The sequence below is a fragment of the Chinchilla lanigera genome, unplaced genomic scaffold (genome assembly GCF_000276665.1).
Source record: "Chinchilla lanigera isolate Chin_1 unplaced genomic scaffold, ChiLan1.0 scaffold00056, whole genome shotgun sequence".
Classification (NCBI taxonomy): Eukaryota; Metazoa; Chordata; class Mammalia; order Rodentia; family Chinchillidae; genus Chinchilla; species Chinchilla lanigera.
In genome coordinates, this window is record NW_004955457.1 from 12,008,314 (window position 1) to 12,029,484 (window position 21,171).

The following is a 21,171-nucleotide window of genomic DNA, read 5'->3' on the forward strand; positions in this document are numbered from 1 at the left end:
AAAAAAAAAAAAAAAAAGAATTTGTGTGAAGGAGGCTGGACTCTGAAACCTACGTTGCCTTATTTATCTGGGGAAACCTAAAGTTATAGATATGTATGAAGAGTTATATCATGTATAATGTATCTTCATGTCAGGTTTTCATGAAATTAAATGAGTCTACTAGACATTTTCTTTTCTGTTAGCAGTTAGCTACAGTAGTAATGAAGGGTCTACTATCTATAAAAAATTCCAAACAAAAATAATCCAAAACCAACTTATATTTAATGTTGATTATTTTAAATTATTTAATGTTAATTTAACTTAATGGATACATGAAAGTTGTACATATAGTGGGGCATTGTGTAATGTTCTGTGGATGTATACATTGTATAGTATTTAAATGAGCTTAAATATATCTGGCTCCTGAAACATTTGTCATTTTTTTTTTTCTTTTTTGAGACAGGGTCTCACTATACAGTTCAGGCTGGCCTTGAGCTCACTTTGTAGCCCAGGCTGGTTTTGTACTTGCAACAGTCGTCCTGCCTCAGCCCCGCTAGGGCTGGGATTACAGGCATGTGCCACCACACCTGGCTCATTTGTGATTTCTTTCTTTTTTCCTTTTTTTTTTTTTTTTTTTCCAGTACTGGGAACTGAACTCATGACCTTGTGCTTGCCAGACAGGCGCTGTGCCGCCGAGCTAAATCCCCAGCCCACATTTGTCATTTCTTTATGGTGAAAACTTTGAAATTACTTTCTTCTAGCTTTTTAATATGAACAGTACATTGCTTAAATCATATTAGAATAAAGACAGAGGCAGAGTTGACATTTTCTAGTTATTTACGCTCTTTATCTGTGGTTGGCAATATTTGGTGCAATTTATACTGGATATACCCTGTTAGTATTTAGGTAGATTAGAGCTGAGGGGAGGGCAAATTCTATATATTGCATATATTTAACCATTTTCTCCAACCCTCACGGAGAAAATCTAAGTGTGCTGCTTTCATTATAAGTAAAGCCGTGCTCGCGTCAGCAGCATGTATATTATTATAAGTAAAACCAAAACTGACATATGTCACAGCCAAGGACAAAGCCATAATATATATTTTAAAAAATGTACTGCTTTCACAATGCTTATGTTACATTTATTTATGGTTCCTTAAATTGTCCTAATAAAATTTATATTTCAAGGTTTTTCATGCCATTCAAGAGACATGCACTGAACTTCTGAAGATAGTCGAGAAATATCAGCTAAGAATCAATGGTATGACATCATGGACATCTGCAAATTCCCATTAAAATAAATGCTAATTTGCATGTTTGGAAATAAGTCATTTAGTGAAAAAATAGTAGTTTAACTATTTTTTAAAAAGTTTTAATGCAAAATACAAATATTTATAATGACTTGTTCTCAGAGTCTTGAGTATCCATCTTTTCTTTCTTTGGCTCATCAAATATTCTTATGTAGATATAGATTTATTTTGCTGATGTTCAGTTTTTTTGCCAGGTGTCTTTTTTTAATGGAAAAAAGATAAAACAAAATTTCGGAACAAGATGATACGAGAATAACAATAGTTGACACATTGCATATTATTATCTTGAAAGTAATTACTCAGAGTGCAAGATATGGGCATAAAAGATTCTCCAGTCAATATTGGCACAAACCTTTTCTATGAACTAAGAGACACTAATAGTAAACTAAATTGCATTTTTTTCTCCCTTTTCCCTTCCTTCCTTTCCCCTTTCCTCCATCCTAGTTCCTTTTTCCTTTTAAATAATTTCTTTCCATTTCACAACATCTGTTGTACATTTTATTTTACTTATTTATTTTTTGGGTACTGGGAATCAAACGCAGGACCTTGTGCTTGCCTGGCAGGCACTTGTGCCACTGAGCTATATTCCCTATCCCCTCTTGTACATTTTATATTGTATTTACTCTTTCACTTTCTCTTACCAGGGAGACAATATGATGTTTACACATGAGAATCTAATTTATTTCACTTAAGAGTATGGTCTCAAGTTGCATCCATTTACCTATGAAAGTCTCAAGGTTATCTTTCTTTATGGCTGAGTAGTACTCCATTGTACAAATATACCACATCTTCTTATCCATTCCTTGGTTGATGAGCACTTGGGTTGCTTCCAGGATTTAGTGATTACAAATTGTGCTGCTATAAACATGGGTGCACATGTATCAGTGTGGTATGATTTTTTTTCCTTTTTTTTTGAGACAGGGTCTGGCTATACAGTTCAGGCTGGCCTTAAACTCTGTAGCCCAGGCTGGTCTTGAACTTGCAACAATCCTGCTTCAGCCTCTGAAGTGCTGGAATTACAGGCTTGTGCACCACACCTGGCTATGGTATGATGTTTTTAATTTTTCTGGGAAGATACCCAGCAGTTACCCAGAAGTGGAATAGCTCGGTCAAATGGGACCTCTAATCCTAGTTTTCTGAGGAATTTTCATACTAATTTCCACAGTGGTTGCACCAATCTGCACTCCCACCAACAGTGGAAAAGGTTTCTTTTTCCCCACAGCCTTGCCAGCATTTGTTATTGGGTGATTTCTTGATAATAGCCATTTCTTCTGGTGTGACATGAAATGTCAATGTTGTTTGAATTTACATCTCTCAAATGACCAGTTGTAATGGCAGACAAGCTGAATTTCACAGAAGACCGAAGAACTCTATTTAGGGCAAACAGAGTTTATTGAATTTGAAGCTGGTCACCGTGTGCCTCCCAACTAACAAGTTAGGATGCATCGGCAGCAGCTTAGGCTTGGTCCAGTTCTTAAATATATTTTGGGTTTCTATGGTTACAAAGTGGGATTTTACATTTGCTGACTCTGTTGGCCATATGGTTTTCCTCTCATCCCATGGGACCCCTGGGTTACTTCTTGGTCACATGTCTAATCATGATAGATGTTTCCCCCATTATGTTCTGTTTGTTTCCCTTTTTACAACCTATACATTCCTTTAGGGTTACAGTGTTTAACTAGGGCCAGGGAAGGGATGAAACAACCCAGGCAGGGTCACAAATGGTTATCTAAGTCTGGGTGTTCCTTATCTCTGGGAGACATTCCCGGGCAAAGTTGACTGCAGAGTTAGTTTTTACAGTTTCCCCAGGAAGTTTCCCAGGACATATTTTAGACCTTCACTAAAACTGTTTTATCTAAAATGATATGCTAAGCTTCACTGTCCCTTACACAATGATGTTGAACATTTTTTCATATATTTACTGGCCATTTGTATTTCTTCATCTGAGAAGTATGTTTTCACTTCAGATGCTCATTTTTGATTGGGTCTTTGAATTTGGAGGGTCTGATTTTTTAAAATTCTTTATATGTTCCAGGTAGAACTCCTTTGAGGGACAATTGCCTAAAATTTTTCACACTCTGTGGGTTGTGTTTTCACTGTTAGTGACTTCTCTTGCTGTGCAAAACTTTTTAATAAGACAAGATTCAAGTTGTTGATTCTTTTCCTATGAAGTTTGGGTTTTGTTTATGAGCTCTCTGCCTTCACCTATGTCTTCAGCATTTCTACCTCCTTTCTTTTCTAGTAGACTGAGTGTCTCTGTTTTAATATATAGATCTTTGATCCTTTTTGACTTTAGGTTAGTGCATGGTGATAGATGTGGGTCTAGTTTTAGTCTTCACCATGTAGCAAGCCTATTTTTCCAGCACCATTTATTAAAGAGGTTATCTTCCAGTGAACATGTTTGGCTCCTTTGTCAAAGATAAGGTGGCTGAGTGTGTTTGTAGTTGTGTCTACATCTTCTCTTCTGTTCCACTGGTCCTCAGGTCTGGGTTTTTTATTTTTTTGACAGTATCATGCTGATTTTATTTGTAGTATAATTTCAAGTCAGGGATTGTGATGCCTCCTACCATGCTTTTTTTCCCAGGATTACTTTTGCTATTCTAGGACTCTTCTGGTTCCAGACGAATTTGAGGAACATTTTCTCTAGTTTTGTGAGGTATGCTAATGGTATTTTGATTGGGATTGCATTAAATCTCTATAATAATTTTGAGAGTATGGCCATTTTCACTGTGTTGGTTCTTCCTACCCACGAGCAAGGGATATCTTTCCATTTTCTAATATCCTCTTTGATCTCTGTTTTCCAAGTACTGTAATTTTCAATGTATAGATTTTTTACTTCCTTTGTTAGATTGATTCCTCAGTGTTTCACTTTTTTGGATGATGTTATAGAAGGTATGATTTCCCCAGTTTGTCTTCTCAATTTGTTGTTTGTGTACAACAATTCAATTTTTTTTGTTTTTTTTTTGGGGGGGGGGAGAGAGAGGGTTTTGCTATGCAGTTCAGGCTGGACTTGAACTCACTTTGTAGCCCAGACTGGTCTCGAAGTAGCAGTGATCCTCCTACCTTAGCCTCCCGAGTACTGAAATTACAGGTCTGTACCACCACACTCAGCTTTGCTATTGATTTTTGAATGTTGACTGTATCCAGCTATGCTACTGAATTTGCTTATTAATTTTTTTTTTGTCTTTTTTTGAGACAGGGTCTCGCTACGCAGATCAGGCTGACCTTGAGCTCACTTTGTAGCCCAGGCTGGCCTTGAACTCGCAACGATCCTCCTGCCTCAGCCTCCCGAGTACTGGGATTACAGGCGTGCACCACCACGCCTGGCTGCTTATTAATTTTAAGAGTCTTTTAGTGCAGTTTCTGAGGTCTTCTATGTAGAGTATCATGTCATCTGCAAATAATAATAATTTAATGTCTGCTTTTCCTGTCCTTATTCCTTTTATTTCGCTCTCTTGTCTAATTGCTGTGGCTAATGTTTCCAGAACTATGTTGAATAGGAGTGGTGATTGTGGACATCCTTGTCTTGTACCTGATTTTAGAGAGAAAACTTTCAGTTCTTGTCCACTTAATATGATGTTGGCTATGATGTTGGTTTGTCATAGATGGCTTTTATCAGATTGAAATAAAGACCATCTATTCCAATTTTCTATAGGTTTTTTTTTTTTTATCATGAATGAGTGTTGGACACTATGAAAAGCTTTTTCTGCATCTATTGAGATGATCATGTGATTTTTTTTTGTTCTTTTTGAGACAGGGTCTCACTATGCAGTTCAGGTTGGCCTTGAGCTCACCTTGTAGCTGAGGTTGGCCTCAAACTTGCAACAATCCTCCTGCCTCAGCCTCCCAGGTGCTGGGATTGCAGGCATGTGTCACCATGTCCAGTGACCATGTGATTTTTATCCTTGGTTCTGTTGACATGGTATATTACATTTACTGATTTGCTTATGTTGAACCATCCCTGCATTCCTGAGAAGACTCCTGCTTGGTCATCATATGTAGTCTTCTTGATGATTTGCTGCATTCTGTTTGCAAGTATCTTATTGAGGATTTTTGCATCTATGTTCATTAGGGAGACTGGCCTGTAGTTCCTCATTTTAGATGGGTGTTTCTCTGGTTTTAATATCAGGGTAATACTTGCCTCCAGGAATGCATTAGGGAGTGTTTCTTCTCTTTCAATTTCATTAAAGAGTTTAAGAAGTATTGGCATTAAGTCTTCACTAAATTTCTTGTGGAGTTCAGCAGTGAATCCATCAGGACCTGGGCTTTTCTTTGTTGGTAAGTTTTTCATTACATTTTCAATTTCATTAACTGATATGAGGTTATTCAGAATTTTTTTTCTTTTTTTTGGTACCAGGAATCAAACTCAGGACCTTGCCCTTGCCAGGCAGGCACTTATGCTGCTGAGCTACATCCCCGGCCCCAGAATTTTTATATCTTCTTGATTTAGCTTTGGTAATTCATATGTGTTTTAGAAATATGTTCATTTCTTCTCTGTTTTTCAGCCTGAGAGTAAAGATTTTTGAAGTAGTTATTGATGATCTTCTGAATTTTCCAAGGAGTAATAATGACTTCACCCTTTTCATTCCTCAATGCATGAATTTGAGTCTTTTCTTTCCTTTTTTTGATAAGGTTGGCTAAGGGTTTGTCAGTTTTATTTATTCTTCCAAAGAACTAATTCTTTGATTCATTAATTCTTAGCATGATTTTCTTAGTCTCAGTTGTGTTAATTTCTGCTCAGATCTTTATGTCTTGCCTTGTATGGGCTTTGGGCCTGACTTTTCTTTTTCTGGAAGCTTGAGGTGCAACGTTAGGTTATTTGTGCTCATTTTGTTTTCTGATGTGAGAATTTACCCTATAAATTTCCCTCTTTGGACTGCCTTTACTGTATCCCACAGGTTCCTGTATGTTGTATCTTCATTTTTATTTAATTATAGATATTAATTTCATCTGTGACCTATTGGTTGTTCAGGAGGATGTTACTTAATTTCTATGTGTTTATGTAGTTTTTGTGGTTTCTTTTGCCATTGACTGCCAATTTCATTGCACTGTAGTCAGTATGCATGAGATAATTTCCATTCCATTGCATTAATTTAAGCATGCTCTGTCTGAGCTACTTTATGATCTATTTTAGAGAATGTACCATGTGCAGCTGATGTTGTTTTGTGGAACACTCTGTAAACATGTACTACATCCATTTCTTCACAGATTTGGTTAAGTTCTGATATTTCTTTGCTGATTTTTATGTCTACTTGATCTATCTCTTTGTGATAAGGGGTATTAAGGCCCCCCATTACAATTGTGTTATTCTTTATTTGATTTTTCATGTCTATTAGTGTTTGTTTTTTATAGTTCGGTGCTCCTATATTTGGTGCATATATATTTATGATTGTTATATTTTCCTCTTGAATTTTTCCCCTAATGAGTATGTAGTGACCTTCTTTATCTCTTTTGATCATTCTTGGTTTGAAGATCATGGTGTCTGCAAACAGAATAGGTACCCCTGCTTTTTTATGGGTTCCTGTTGCATGAAATATTGTTTTCCATCCTTTGACTTTCAGTCTATGAATTTCTTTTTGAGTTAGATGTGGTTTTTGTATACAGCATATTGTTGGATTTTGTTTCTAGATACATTCTGCCAGTCTCTTTTGATTGGTGAATTGAGGTCATTTACAGCAATGTTTATAACTGATATGTGTTGACTTATCTTTGTCATGTGTTCCTCCTGTTGGTTCCCTACTTTTCCCCTTGGTTTAATTGCTTGCCCTGCCTGGTGATTCCTTTTTGTTATTGTTCTTGGAATTGTGGTCATTTTTATCTATGTCTAGGATATCTTCTAATACTGTTTGTAGGGTTGGTTTGGTGATCATGAATTTCTTCAGTTGGTCTTTGTCGTGTAAGTATCTTATTTCTCCATTAATTTTGAAAGATAGTTTTGCAGGGTACATCAACCTGGGTTGGAAGTTGTTTTCTTTCAGGACTTGAAATACTTCACCCCAGGCTGTTCTTCACTTGAGGGTTTGTGTTGAGAAGTCAACCGTGATTCTGATGGGCTTTCCTTTATAGTTGATATGTTTCTTTTCTCTAACAGCTTTTAATAGTTCGTTCTTGTGCTGAATTTCTGTGATCTTGATTATTATATGTCTGAGTGTAGATTTATTTTGGCCATGGCTAATTCAAATTCTATATGCCTCACTTACTGTATGTCAGATTCTGTTCCTATGTTTGGAAAATTTTCTGGTATTACTTTTGCAAATAGTCTTTTTCTTTTTTCTTTTTTTTTTCTTTTTTTGTCTTTTTGAAACAGGGTCTCAGTGTGAAGTTCAGGATGGCCTTGAGCTCACTTTGTAGCCCAGGCTTATCTCAAACTCGCAGTGATCCTCCTACCTCAGCCTCCTGAGTGCTGAGGTTACAGACATGTGCTACCACGCTTGGCTTGCAAATAGTCTTTTTGTGTCATTTTTCTTAACTCCTATTTTTTCATTGATACCTATCAGTCTTATGTGGTTTTTCTTTGCATTGTCTTGTAGCTTTTGAATTGTTATTTCCTGGTCCCTCATTATTTTTAAGAGGTCTTTCTTTTTATGTTGTGGTCGTGATCCTGTCTTGAAGGTCTGAAAGTCTATCTTTAATTTTTTTTAATTTTTAATTTCCTGGATGTCTGTTTGAACCTGTCTCATGCGTTCTGTTTCTTTCCTACATTGATCTTTCATGGTTTCCTTCATTTTCCTACTGTCCTCTATTTTTAATCTATCTCTACTCTAGATTTGCTATCTCTATTTTTAATCTATCTCTACTCTAGATTTGCTATCTCTACTCTAGATAAGCATTTTACTTTATGCTTATTGTCATTTCTTTTTTTACCTGAGAGATTATTTGTGATCTGATTTCCTCTTTAATCTCATGGATTTGTTTCTTTACATTGGTTGTTATCATTTCAGAAACTTCAGATGTTTGTCTTCTATTTTCCTCTGTCTCGGTGTCTCCTGAACTTGTTCTGGGTGGGCTGGAAGTCTGAGATTGCATTTTGCTTCTGTGTCTCATCATTTTCTATTTCAAAAACTTTTATTTTGTTTTCTATTTTGATCCTTGTAAGTTTTTGTAGTAGATAGCTATATCCCTAGTATCAAGTCCTCTCTAGGAAAAGTCTGTTCTTCAGGAATATCTTCTGTGTGTAGGAGGTTCTTTGTTTGTGTCTGTCTCAAGCACCTACCTTCCCAGTTAATTAAGAGTGAGATGTTGCTGTCTGTTTGGCTCTGTCCCCAGTTCTTCTGTGCTGGGCTATGGTGAGATTATTACCCCAGAGCTTCCCAGTATTGTTACAAAAGGGAGAACAACTGATTACAAACAATATGACATCCTAGCTAAAGTACTATAATTATCAATAACAGTAGCACCAAGCACAGTTTAGAAACTGACAAACTGTGGTTATTATTAATTTCGTACTTTAAACCATAGGAGAAAAATCTACAATTATAAAACAGAACTGATTTGGAGCTGGTATACAAAATGTTTTCCCTTGGTAGAGGAGTTTTACCCTGTGGTGGGGAAATTTAAGAAAGATAGTGGATAAAACAAGGATAACTGAAAAGAAAGTAGAAGCAAGGCTGGAGGACAAAAGATGATCTCACAAGCTTTGGGAAACAAGAGGGCAGAAGAGAAAGAATGAAGGAGTATTCAAAGGATTATCTGAACTTTGTCTCTGAGTTTGGGGGATGGGATTAGTTTTCTGTGTTTAGAAAAGAGAAAAAAAGATAAGAAAAAAGAGAGAGAGAGAAAAAAAAAAAAGAAAAGTGGTAGCCCTATCTGCCTGCTTCTGTTCTGTGTGTCTTTGTCCCCATGGACAATGCTGGTTCACTTAATTTACCATCTGTTGGCTCATATTGTTGTTTTTGTTTTGGACTTTTCCATTCTGCTAGTCCTGCCTGACCATCCTGTGTGCCCTAATTGGGCCTCTACTATGTAGCTGGTGTTCCCACCTCTTGGCTTTCCAGTGGGGTTCATCTCAGTTGTGACAGCAGAAAGCCAAGGGGCCGGTATTTGCGCCTTCTCTCTCAGTTCATGTGGATTGTGGTGGCAGCAATGGTAGGGGCCCTTCCTTTTCCAGGAATCTTAAATGGATTTGCTTCTATCACTTAAAAATGTTTTTTTTCTTGCCCTTTCCTTACTTTAACTGTTAATATCCTATTCCTCAGTTCCTCTTATTTGTCATAACTATTGTATGCACAGCCTCCATTCATTTCCTTCTGCTTTACCTTAGGCTCACTATAGTCTAGTTTTCAACTCTACCAAATTTCTTTTGTCAAGGTCATGAAGAGCTAAATCCCAATGACAAATTCTCACATTTTACTGTTTTTCTCACACTTTACATTCTCACATATTTATCAACATAGTTGATTGTTCTCCCTTCTTGACACATTTTCTTCTCTTTGTTTTCAGGCACCATAGTTCTCTTGTTTTACTTTTAAATTTTATTCCTTCTCTGTATCCTGACCTTACTTAATTCTTCTCTTTTTAACTTCTTTAGTTTGGAGCTCAGTCTTTGGATGTGTTCTGCTGGATGTCACTACCCATGTGATGCTGGTTACTTCTCTGATCACATCTCCTAAAATCCTTTCTTATTTAGCTTTATTAATCTCTTTTGCAGCAGCCTATTTTGCATAATGGGCTCTCTAACTTCCCTTAGGTATTTGAGCAAATGTCATCTTTTTAATGAAGCCTTCCCTAAACCCCATATCTGAAATTCAGTATTCTCCCTGTCCACTCAATTTTCTTTAATATTCAACATTTATATATTTTATCTATTGTTTTCCTTCTTGTCCCTAGACACCTCTCCTTCAGGTTAGACACTTGTTTTCCATGCTGTATCCTCAAATCCTAGAAACAATGTCTGGCATGTAGTTAGTATTCAATAAATATTTGCTCAAAGAATGAATGATTTTTTTTTGTGAAGTGGTGTAAGTTAATTTTACCACTTTATATCAAAGCTCATGTATGATTCCATTAAAGAAAGAAGTCCAATATGACATAATTACTTAAGTATTTTGTGAGTATTTGCCTTGTGCAGGACTATGTGTTTTTCCTAAAGAAATAATTGGAGAAATAATTTTTTAAACAAAATTAGAGATAGTACATATAGTATGTAATGGAGTCCAATATAGGGTTGTAAATATTATGCTCAATTCCTACAAGTGAGAAATAACTATGGAATAGAGTAATCCATAGAGGTGACTTCATAAATTGAAACTGAGTTAAAATTTGAAGGTTTATAGAAATTGATGGCCAGGGGTTTAGCTCAGCAGCATGACACTTGCCTGGCAAACATGAAGTCCTGAGTTCGATTCCCGGTACCAAAAAGAAAAGAAATTGAATCTATGGAGAAAAGAAGAGATTTAGAGTCCAGGGAATGTGTTTAAAGAATGAGAAAGGTCTGCATGGGCAGAAGATTTTGTAACTGATATTATTAAGGGGATAAAGGAGAAATTTGGGGATCAGATTACTAAGGGTCATAAATAGTGTATGAAACAGTAAAAGGCCATCACAGCCATTGGAGCAGGGGTGCCCTGTGCTAGAAATGGAACTGTGAAGAAATACTGTCAAGCTTGTGGGTCTTAAATTTAGCCCCAAAATCACTGGATCTATTAGCAGCTAATGGAACATTTTAGAATAAGAATGAGATTATACATGTATAGACTTCATTATGTGTTGTTCTCTCTCTCTCTCTCTTTTGTTTTTGGTACTGAGAATTGAACTCAGAACCTTGCACATGCCAAGCAGGCACTGTGCCATTGAGCTGTGTCCCTGACCCGTGTAGTTTCTCTTTGAGGTTATATATAAATATGACATCTTAAAGACTCTTCTATTAATACAACTTCTGTTGGGAATAAGACCAAACAAATGCAGATTAGTATGATGCTGTACATATAGATATTTTTTTGAGGGGTAGAGTGCTGGGGATTGAATTTAGGGCATCATGTATGTCAAGCACATGCTGTACTACTGAACTATACTGCCAACCTCCCAAATCTTTGTGGGAATCACCAGAGTGGGGAAAGAATACTTCAGGGTGGGGTCTCTGTAGATGTTGGCAGGTGAGTACCTGTAGCAACAGCCAGATTTAGTCTCATCTTCTGCCTTTCTGCACTGATAAAGGTAAGGTTCAGTGATGATTTATGTTCACTTGATACTTGATAATCATTTACTGCAGGTTCTCAGAGAGCTTAATGAAGCATCACAGAAATGAGTATTTTTTCTAGTAGTTTTTATTCAAGTATATTTTATGAGGTATATTTCCCTATGCAGCTCTCAAGTGATCATTCTCCAGACCCTGTGTACCTTGGATCAGGTTAGTTGTTCATACTGTAGCACATGATTTCATTAACTGTACCACAGGATGTGTAGTCATCTTTCCTGATTACACCATCAGGTTCTGGAGTCACTGCAGTCCCGTCAGGGAGGAGCAGGAGTTGGGAGTTAGCAAGTGAAAAGGCTGGGTTCTGCAGCTGCTTCAGAGGAACACAGGCCTTTCCCTTTCCATTTTTAACTTTAGTTTTTCTCTCATTGAACTAAGGTGAAAGTGGGCATGACATCTGTTCTTTTGTTCACTGTAAGTGTACAACTGGAAAATTTTATTGCTTTTCCCTGTTATCCATTTTATTGTGGTTAGACAGTCACCATACACAGAGCACTGTTTCTAAAATTCTCTGCAAGAAAGGATCAATTTTTTTGTGTGGCTTCTAATTTTACGCTTATAAAATACAATAAAACTGAATTTTTATTTTTTATTTTAATGTAATACAAGTAGATATTTTAAAAGAAAATATAAAGCACTCTTCTATTAGAAAACCCAAAATTTTATAACAAAACAATCAGAAAATAACAGTGCTTAGTATACTGTGTATCATGATCTTATAAGAATGACCAAAATATTACTCAGAGTACAAGTTGTAGACAAACATTAATTCTTTCTTATGAAGAAGAAACAACTAAAAGGACAAAACTTCCTTCTCAATGAACAAAAGATACTAGTAGAAATGAAACAAATTAGCATTTATCAGGCTGGGGATTTAGCTCAGCGGCAAAAGCGCCTGCCTGGCAAGCGCAAGGTCGTGAGTTCGGTTCCCGGTACCGGAGGGGGGAAAAAAAAATTAGCATTTATCTTAAAATATTTTTGAAAGAATAAAATAGATAATTTGGGGAGTTGTACCCATTTTTATAACAGCAGAATTTATTATAACTAAATGTACATGTCTACTGTCATATACAATGTATATGTCCATTAACAGATGAATAGATAAAGAAAATGCAGTATACTCAACAGAGGACTACTATACCATACAAAAAGAAAAACTGGAGGCATTTGTAGGCAAATGGATGCAACTTGAAAACATAATGTCAGATATACAAGCTTAAATATCACATGGTTTCTCTCATATGAAAAACTTTATATATAGATAAATAGAAAGTAGGAAGAAGGTCAAAAACTGAACTTTCAGAAAAAAAATTTTTTTCTTTGTCTTTTTTGAGACAGGGTCTCGCTATGCAGTTCAGGCTGGCCTTAAGCTCACTTCATAGCCCAGGCTGGTCTTAAACCTGCAATGATCCTCCTGTCTCAGCCTCCCGAGTGCTAGGCTGGGATTACAGGTATGCATCACCATGCCTGGCACTAGAAAATTAAAATTTTAAAAAGACGTGAAAAGGAGAAGTTTACTTTTTCCTTTTCTTTTTTGGGGGGATGCTGGATATTGAACTCAGCTGGACATTGAACTCGCACATGATGAGCATGTGTTTAACTATTGAGCTACACACCCAACCTTTCACATTTTTATTATTAGAATTGATAGTGTACTCAGTCAAATTAATAAAAGTCTGTATAGTTATTCTCAATTACTTTGCTTCTTACAGTGCAGATAATAGACTTACGGATGGCTGCTAGTCCATGGCCCACACTGAATAGCAGTGTGCTAGATGATAATTTTTAGAGTTTCTGCAACAGAATTGTGGGCCTCCATGAGTAGAATACAAAGCATGGAAAACCCAAGCCAGGATGAATCATGAATAAATTAACAAGTATAAGTAAAAAACAAATATTTTGTAAAAGGCACTGATCCTAAAGTACATCTCTGTACATTTTCAATGCATCATTTGTGGCTTTGTTTTATTTTTTTTTAATTTTTATTTATTTAGGTTTTTTTTTTTTGAGACAGGGTCTTACTATGAAGTTCAGACTGGCCTTGAGTTCACTTTGTAGCCCAGGCTGGTCTCGAACTCGCATCGGTCCTCCTGCCTTCAGCCTCTTGAGTGCTGGGATTATAGGCGTGTGCACCATGCCCAGCCTTGTTTTTCTTTTTAAATTAATTTTTATTGCTGAAGATGTTTTCCCAAAGCAGGGTTTATTGATTCCCTGCATAAAACCCAACTGAGAAGTTCTTGTTAAAAAAAAAAATATCCCATTTGGGTGTGGTGGCACATACCTGTAATCCCAGCACTTGAGAGGCTGAGGCAGAGGAATTGCAGTGGGGTCAAGGCCAGCCAGGGCTACATAGTGAGTTCAAGGCCAGCCTGAAGTACATAGTGAGACCCTGTCTCAAAAAAAAAAAACAAAAAAAAAACACATCCCCAGGCCTATAAAATCACAATCTCTATAAGTGGAGCCTAGGAATGTATAGTTTTAAGGTAAATCTCTGTTCTTCCTCCCCCAGGTAATTCTTATTGTAAAGTATTATTGCTGTGATCATTTGTTGTATATGTGCATGTTAAACAAATGAAGAAATGGAACAATTAATACTGTAATTTTTTTCGTAGTTATATCAGAGGAGGAAAATGAGCTAGGGCTCTTTTTAAAGTTTCAAGCAGAACGGGATGCAACGCAAGCCGGCAAAATGATGGATGCCACTGGCAAGGCACTCTGTTCCTCAGCCAAGCAAAGGTTTACCATGGCTTTCATCATCTTTAAATCTGTAGTCAATATGACAATTTTGACATATGTATTTGTGTGTATTTGGAGAGGGAAGGTAATTGATCACCCCAATAAAATGTTATTACAGTATATAACTGAAGTATATAACTGTTTTTGATGCCTAGCTTTTAATTAATTTTATATTCAAAAGAATTTTTTAAAAATTTTGTTCTTGGTTGCCTAATTCCTAGAAATAGCTTTATGGCTGCATTTCTATTTCTTAAGTGTTTTAATGTAGCCGAGTCACAAGATGGCTAATTTTAAGACTTTTTCTTTCATTATTTTTTTGGCAGTGCTGGGGAACAAATCCAGGGCCCTTGCACATACTGGCCACATGCTCTACCACTGAACTATATAAATGCAGAAATATATCTACTACACAAAATCTCCTGTAATTATTAAATATAGCCAAAATCTTTATATTTCAGAAGAAGAATGAAAACAAGCTGAAAAAGAAAAAAAAAAAAAAAGAAAACAAGCTGGGCATGGTGATATGCACCTATAGTACTAGCATTCAGGAGTGTGAGGCAGGAGAATCTCCACCAGTTGAAGGCCAGCCTGGGCTACAAAATGAATTAAAGTCCAGCCTGAACTATAACTTTCCTTCCCCACCTCCCCCTCCAAAAAAAAAAAAAAAAAAAGAATGAAAATAAACCTTCTCGGGCCTGTAATGATGATGCTCCAACTGTTATAGCTTTGTTCTAAAATTGCACATCAGTGTAGAAGTCCATCTTGAAGGAGGTGAGAAAGAGACACTCAGAATAGGGCCTTACAGGGCTACTAAATCAAAAGTAGAGGAACTGGAGTTGATTTATGTTTCTTAAATACTTGCTTTGTTGTCCTCATCCTTATCTGCTAAAAACTCCAGATTCATTAGTCCTAGTATTTTATCTGCTCTTCTAAAGATTTTCCTATATTTGTCAAATGAAAGGTTTTCTACTGTTTGAATTGGATACTTTATGAATGCAAGTTCTCTGTTATCCTCAGAACTCTTCTAAATGGAAGGTTAACTTGGCAGATCATACAAGGATTGATATTCCTAATGTAAAAATTATGTATTTCTTAAAGTAAAAAAGAGAGTATAGAAATATCTTTAATAATTAAAAGTTGGTAATATAGTCTTTATTTGCTTTCTAAATCTCTTTAGCCATCTTACTAATTTCCTATTTGTAGACTCATGTTTATAGGAAATATGCTGTATGATTGATTTAAACTCTTATTTTGTTTTGCTGATGGGATGTATACCTCTCTAATTTTTGCCTCTCTGCTACTAGATTGGCTTTGTGTACTCCTCTGTCTCGTCTTAAGCAAGAAGTAGCAACATTCAGTCAAAGAGCTGTGTCTGATACCTTGATGACAGTTAAGCGGATGGAGCAGGCACGCACAGAATACAGAGGAGCTCTGCTGTGGATGAAAGATGTATCTCAAGAACTGGACCCAGATACTTTAAAGCAAATGGAAAAGTTCAGAAAAGTATAAAATTATATCCTTTCCTTTCCTTGATACATAAAATAGAGAGCTGATATGGAATAATTTAATGATGACTATAATATGACTATTTTTGAAAAATCTGTTTTATTTTAAATTCTTGGTTGCTTGAAGATTTTGGTTGAAATAGGAAAGGTTGTTATATTTTAACTCTGTGAGTGGCATTTCCCCATTAACCTTTATTATTAATTTTTTTTTTTTTTTTTTTGGTACCAGGAATCAAACTCAGGACCATATGCTTGCCAGGCAGGCACTTGTGTATTAATTTTTTTATTCACCTCACAATAGCTCTAAGTACACTTTTTTCTTTTTTAGTGGTATTGGGGATTGAAATCCGAGGTACTCTACCATTAAGCTCTACCTCCAACCCTTCATATTTTTCATCTTGTGACAGGATCTCACTGAATTTCCCAGGCTGACGTGGAGCTTGTGTTCCTCCTGTTTCTTGTGTTCCTCTTGAGTAGCTGGGATTATAGGTGTACACCACTGTGTCCAATTTTATTTACACTTAACATATTGCTTACCTGAACTTTCAAAAATTACAGGGATAAAATAGTTACTGCCAAAGGAAAATATATAATTTAAGTAAAATTTTATGTAAAATGATTATTAATGCTAAGGAAAAGTAAAAGTTATCACATTTTTCATTTATGAAATAAAATTTGAATTAATCAAGTATTTTATTTTACCAATTTTTTTCATTCTGTCACAATATAAAATTTGACTCCAAACCTTCTAAGTAACTATCTATATATGGACATAGGTTTTTGCTAAATAAACTCATGATAAATTGTATCCCTTAGATTTACCATATATGGTATTGACATTAATTTCAGATTAATAAATATTTAAGAAAGTTGTCATAAATTGTAATACACCTTGTGCCAGCTGTTGTAAGTGGTTTGTCTCACTGATTATTCACAACAGATCAACCACAACCACCTCTTACACTATCCCTTTCACAATCCTTGACAGAATTGAGTTCAAGGTAGTGGTTAAGCAACATTGTAAATGCCATTGAATTTTACACTGTAAAATAGTTAACTATGTTTTGTGAATTTTACCTTAATTAAGAAAAAAAAACCGTGAATACAATCCGAATTCCCATCTGGACCCAAAAAACTCTGCATGATCTGAATCTGGTCCTTAAGCCAGCCTCGTCTTGTTCTTGCTTTCTGTGCCCCGGGAAGGATATGCTCTGCCCTGTTCCTTCCTCTTCTATGCACATAATAAGCTCTTTACCCTTTCTCAGGACATTTGTCCTTGATGTGTGCTGGTCCTGAAATACTCCCTCCATAGTCAGCATGGCCTCCTCTTCATCTTCTTTTCCTGTTCATGCCTTACTAAGCATAAGGCCTTCCTTGGTCATTTTAGTAAAAGTAGTCACCCATTTCTGTTCACTTATTCACTGTCTTTGTGAGCTGAGATTATTTTATATATTTATATATTTCTTTTTTCTCATGCCTCCCTACCCAAGGATAGTGGGGAAAAACATTGTTTTATTCACCACAGTATTCCAGTGCCTAGAGCAGTGGTTTGTGCAAAATAGACATCTTGTAAATATTTGTTGACTGAATACATTTAGAAGGTGAGCATTTATACTACCTGATGATATCTGACTCACTTTAGATCTAAGAAATATTATAAATATCTATATGATTCAGAAATATAATGCTACTCACCATTTTAATTAAGCCCCTTTCCATTTATTCTTCTGTTCTTAGATAAATACTATCCACAATCTTAAACATCTTAAATGCTTCTTTTTATTTGGAATATTTTTTCTTATGAGCTATATAATTTCTGTCTGTCATTCATATTAAAAATGCCTACTGGAAAGAATTTCCTATAGTTGCTAAAAGTAACCAAAAACTTCATCATTAATCATGGACTATTAGTGATACAGGGAAAGGAAATTGGTATTATTTATTAGAATTCCATGTATCTGAAAATATTTGTTATGAACTTGTGTAGTATCTGTATTCCTGGCAGTAATAATTAACATTCTTATGATTGCAGGTACAGATCCAAGTGAGAAATAGTAAAGGTTCTTTTGACAAGTTAAAGAAGGATGTTTGTCAGAAAGTGGATTTGCTTGGAGCTAGTCGATGCAATATGCTATCTCACTCACTTGCTATCTACCAGGTACCCACCTCCATGGTTAGCACGTAGTAAAGAGGAGTGGTGATATTTCTGTTTACAGTTGGCTAAAGCATGTAAAAAATTATATAACTGATCTGGTTTCTTTGACTCTACCATAATTGACTTACTAAGGTTATAATAGAGAATAATAAAGTTCTAAACTAAGAAAGACCTTAAAAATTGTCTACTCCAGGGGGCTGGGGATATAGTTCAGTGGCACAAGCGCTTGCCTGGCAAGTGCAAGGTCCAGAGTTCAATTCTCGGTACCAAAAAAAAAAAAAAAAAAAATGTCTACACCAGTAACTCATGTTACCTTCCCTGGTGCCCTCTAGGGACAGACTTTGAAACATCTCAAATTAAAATGGCAATGTTGAGGAGGCTAAATTCAAGGCCCATTAGCCTCAGTTCACCCAGCGCTGCTCAACTTCTGGTTTTGAACTTCTCTATGCAATTTCATTTGAAGCAAAGATACTGTGGCTCAAGGAGTTTGAAAGTTTTTCTATCATTTTATAGATGAGAAAAGTGAAATGTAAAAAAATTAAATGGCAGGGTTGAGTTTAAAAAACCTTTTTTTCTAATTTTAGGTCATATGTTCTTTTCACTCTAACAAGTTGCCATTTTATACACTAATTTAGAAGCCTCAATTATATTTATAGTATCCTAAGTCATACATAGATAATATACAATGAATGTTAGATATTAAAAAGTGGCAGTTACTTTAACATATATTTATAAATAGCAAAAGATAATAACCTATACTTATATTTAGAAAAAGAATGTTAAAGGAAATGGCTACTTGCTGCTTTTGGTAGTCTTCCTAATTCAGTTCAGTGCAGTGAATTCAGGAGTCAGAAAAGGATGCACTGAAAATAAAAAGTGTATGACCATTTGTGCAGCGTAATGTCTAAAGCACAATAGCTATTAGTTAATTGTCCTTTATTTTCTCCACTCATCACTTTCACTTTGAACAGGAAAATTTCCAATTACTTGAGTTAGCTGGAGAACACATTCTGTGGGCAAATCCGTTTTGAACCCTCCAAGAAAGGCCAAATTTAGTGATAAATATTTTCTCCAATAAAAAAATGATGGTGTATGCTTACCAACATAAAGATTATACATACATTACTCCTTCTCTAGAGGTTGTTATTTCCATGCTTTTAATATATCTGTTTTGGATTCTCCAGTATTCTGATCCATGGGTTTTTTCTCTTTGCTGTAGTCACTTGTAGGTGGCCCCAGTGTACATATTCCAGTGCCATAAATAGGTAGGCACACATATATGCAGACAGAGTGCTCATTTTTATACAGAACTATGACTTATGTTTAATTCTTGTTCCCAAACTTGGACAGTTGAATTTAGTTCCTGCTGCTTCTTTCTCAGCCATTATTTGTCTACACTACAGAGGAAATAAAGTAGTGAAGAAATCATGGAGGTGAAGCAGAACTGTAGTATCACCTTTTCTTTTTCTGCAGAGAACATTGCTTGGATTCTGGGAGAAAACAGCTCGAATGATGTCCCAAATCCATGAGGCCTGTACTGGCTTTCATCCATATGATTTTGTAGCTCTCAAGGTATACTTTTCCCCATGTCTTCTTACATAGCTATATTATACTTCATTTGAAACTATCTTTTGAACATTGAAATATAGCATTGAAACTATTTTTTTAAAGGTTATTTTCTAAAACATTGGGAAGCATTTTTTTGTACTCCTTCAGCCAAGGATCAGCCCTTGCCTGATTCTAAACACTACCAGTAACACTGAAATCCAGGGTAATGCTGCTGGCAGGCTCAAAATATTAGTAGGATATGGTAAAGAGGGTTGGAGACCATGAGAACAAAATTAAAATGTAAATGACATAAGAAAAGGCTTTAGAAAGGAGAAATTTAAGAAGAGCAAGTGATGGAAAATGGTTGTATATTCTCAAAAATGGCCACATTACTTACCTTACAATTTCAGAAGTTAAAAACAAATTTCCTTGTTTTACTTTTACATTGATGTTATAGATGTGATTAATGATAACCAAATTACATCAGTTATGGTCATTATATGAGATATGGTCAAAATATACAATGTATTTTATATAACAGTTTTATTACAGTGTAATACACATTGCCATTAATCCTCCTCAAAATATTCCCTTTCTTTGTTTTGTTTTGTTTTTGTTTTTTTTCCGGTACCAGGAATCAAATTCACAACCTTGAGCTTGCCAGGCAGGTGCTGTGCTGCTGAGCTAAATCCCCAGCCCCAAAATATTCCCTTTCTTTAAACACATATTCTATTCCCATTTTTCAAGCAGTTTTGGAAGTCTCTTTTCATGAGTGTCTTTACAAGTTTTGATAAAAATAGGGTGAGTGCTGCTGCTGAGTGCCATCCAATGAAAAGGCAGGCTTATAAAAACATTACGGTGTGTCCCTAGCCTTATTCACCAGGTCTGGCACTGTGCAACTTCTGGCTCTTCTGAAAGTCATGATCAAAATGACCGTGATTCAGGACACCAAGGCAGCCTTAATTTTAATATCTAACATTCATAGTAGAACTTCTTCAGAAAGTGGCAAGAATGATGGCCCAAGTGTGTTCAAAGCGAGGGGCAGCAGAACATGGTGGTGCATGTTTGTAATCCTAGTGCTTGGGAGGCTGAGGCAGAAGGATTACCATGATTTTGAACCCAGCCTGGGCTACACAGTGAGAACCAGTCTCAAAAAGTTAAAGAAAAAAAAAGGAATTTTGATGGGGATTAATGGCATTATGTCTTTTAATGTAATTTTCTTTTATAATTTAAACATTCACCATAGGTTTTGATCCTATCTTGTTCACTAAATGTGTGATTACAGCTAAAGAAGTTAACATGTTAGATCAACACTTCCTATAGCAGTTAATGTGATAGTTGTTCTTTGGCTGTGATTACACTGCTTTTGACATTGGTGTATCTTGCAGTCACCTTCTTTACGTATGTTATGTCCAGCAGGGTCATACTGTGATAGTCCTTTCTTCAATTCTTATAAACTCAATTTCAGTATCTTTTAATTTATTTATTCCTTCTTACTATCAGCAGAACTTGAAAATATTGCTGGTGAGATCCCCAAAGCTAGATGTGGGATCTATAATGAACTCATGTCTTGCGACCATATATTACTGGGCTTTGGGATAAATTTCTAAGTTTATATTCTGACATGGCATCTTCCAGTCCAAAAGATGCCTTTGAATCTGGTATTTTATTTGTTTTACTTTTTCTATTATAAATGCTTTACTGAATTTCTGTATTTAGGTAAATTTTATATTTCTGCTCAGATTT

At 35.8% G+C, this 21,171-nt stretch overlaps 1 protein-coding gene across 5 annotated transcripts in view; it reads left to right on the top strand.

Annotated features, from left to right (window-relative positions):
- Nucleotides 1-21,171, top strand: part of Ica1l (islet cell autoantigen 1,69kDa-like) — a 102,670-nt gene that overhangs the window by 25,113 nt on the left and 56,386 nt on the right. For 4 of the 5 annotated variants that reach the window (XM_005397051.2, XM_005397054.2, XM_005397050.2 and 1 more), the window contains exons 3-7: nt 1,168-1,240; nt 14,094-14,217; nt 15,522-15,720; nt 17,755-17,880; nt 19,351-19,449. In XM_005397051.2, the coding sequence (XP_005397108.1) occupies nt 1,168-1,240; nt 14,094-14,217; nt 15,522-15,720; nt 17,755-17,880; nt 19,351-19,449 (621 nt within the window). The remainder of the gene's footprint in view (nt 1-1,167; nt 1,241-14,093; nt 14,218-15,521; nt 15,721-17,754; nt 17,881-19,350; nt 19,450-21,171) is intronic. The other variant, XM_005397053.2, reaches the window with a different exon arrangement.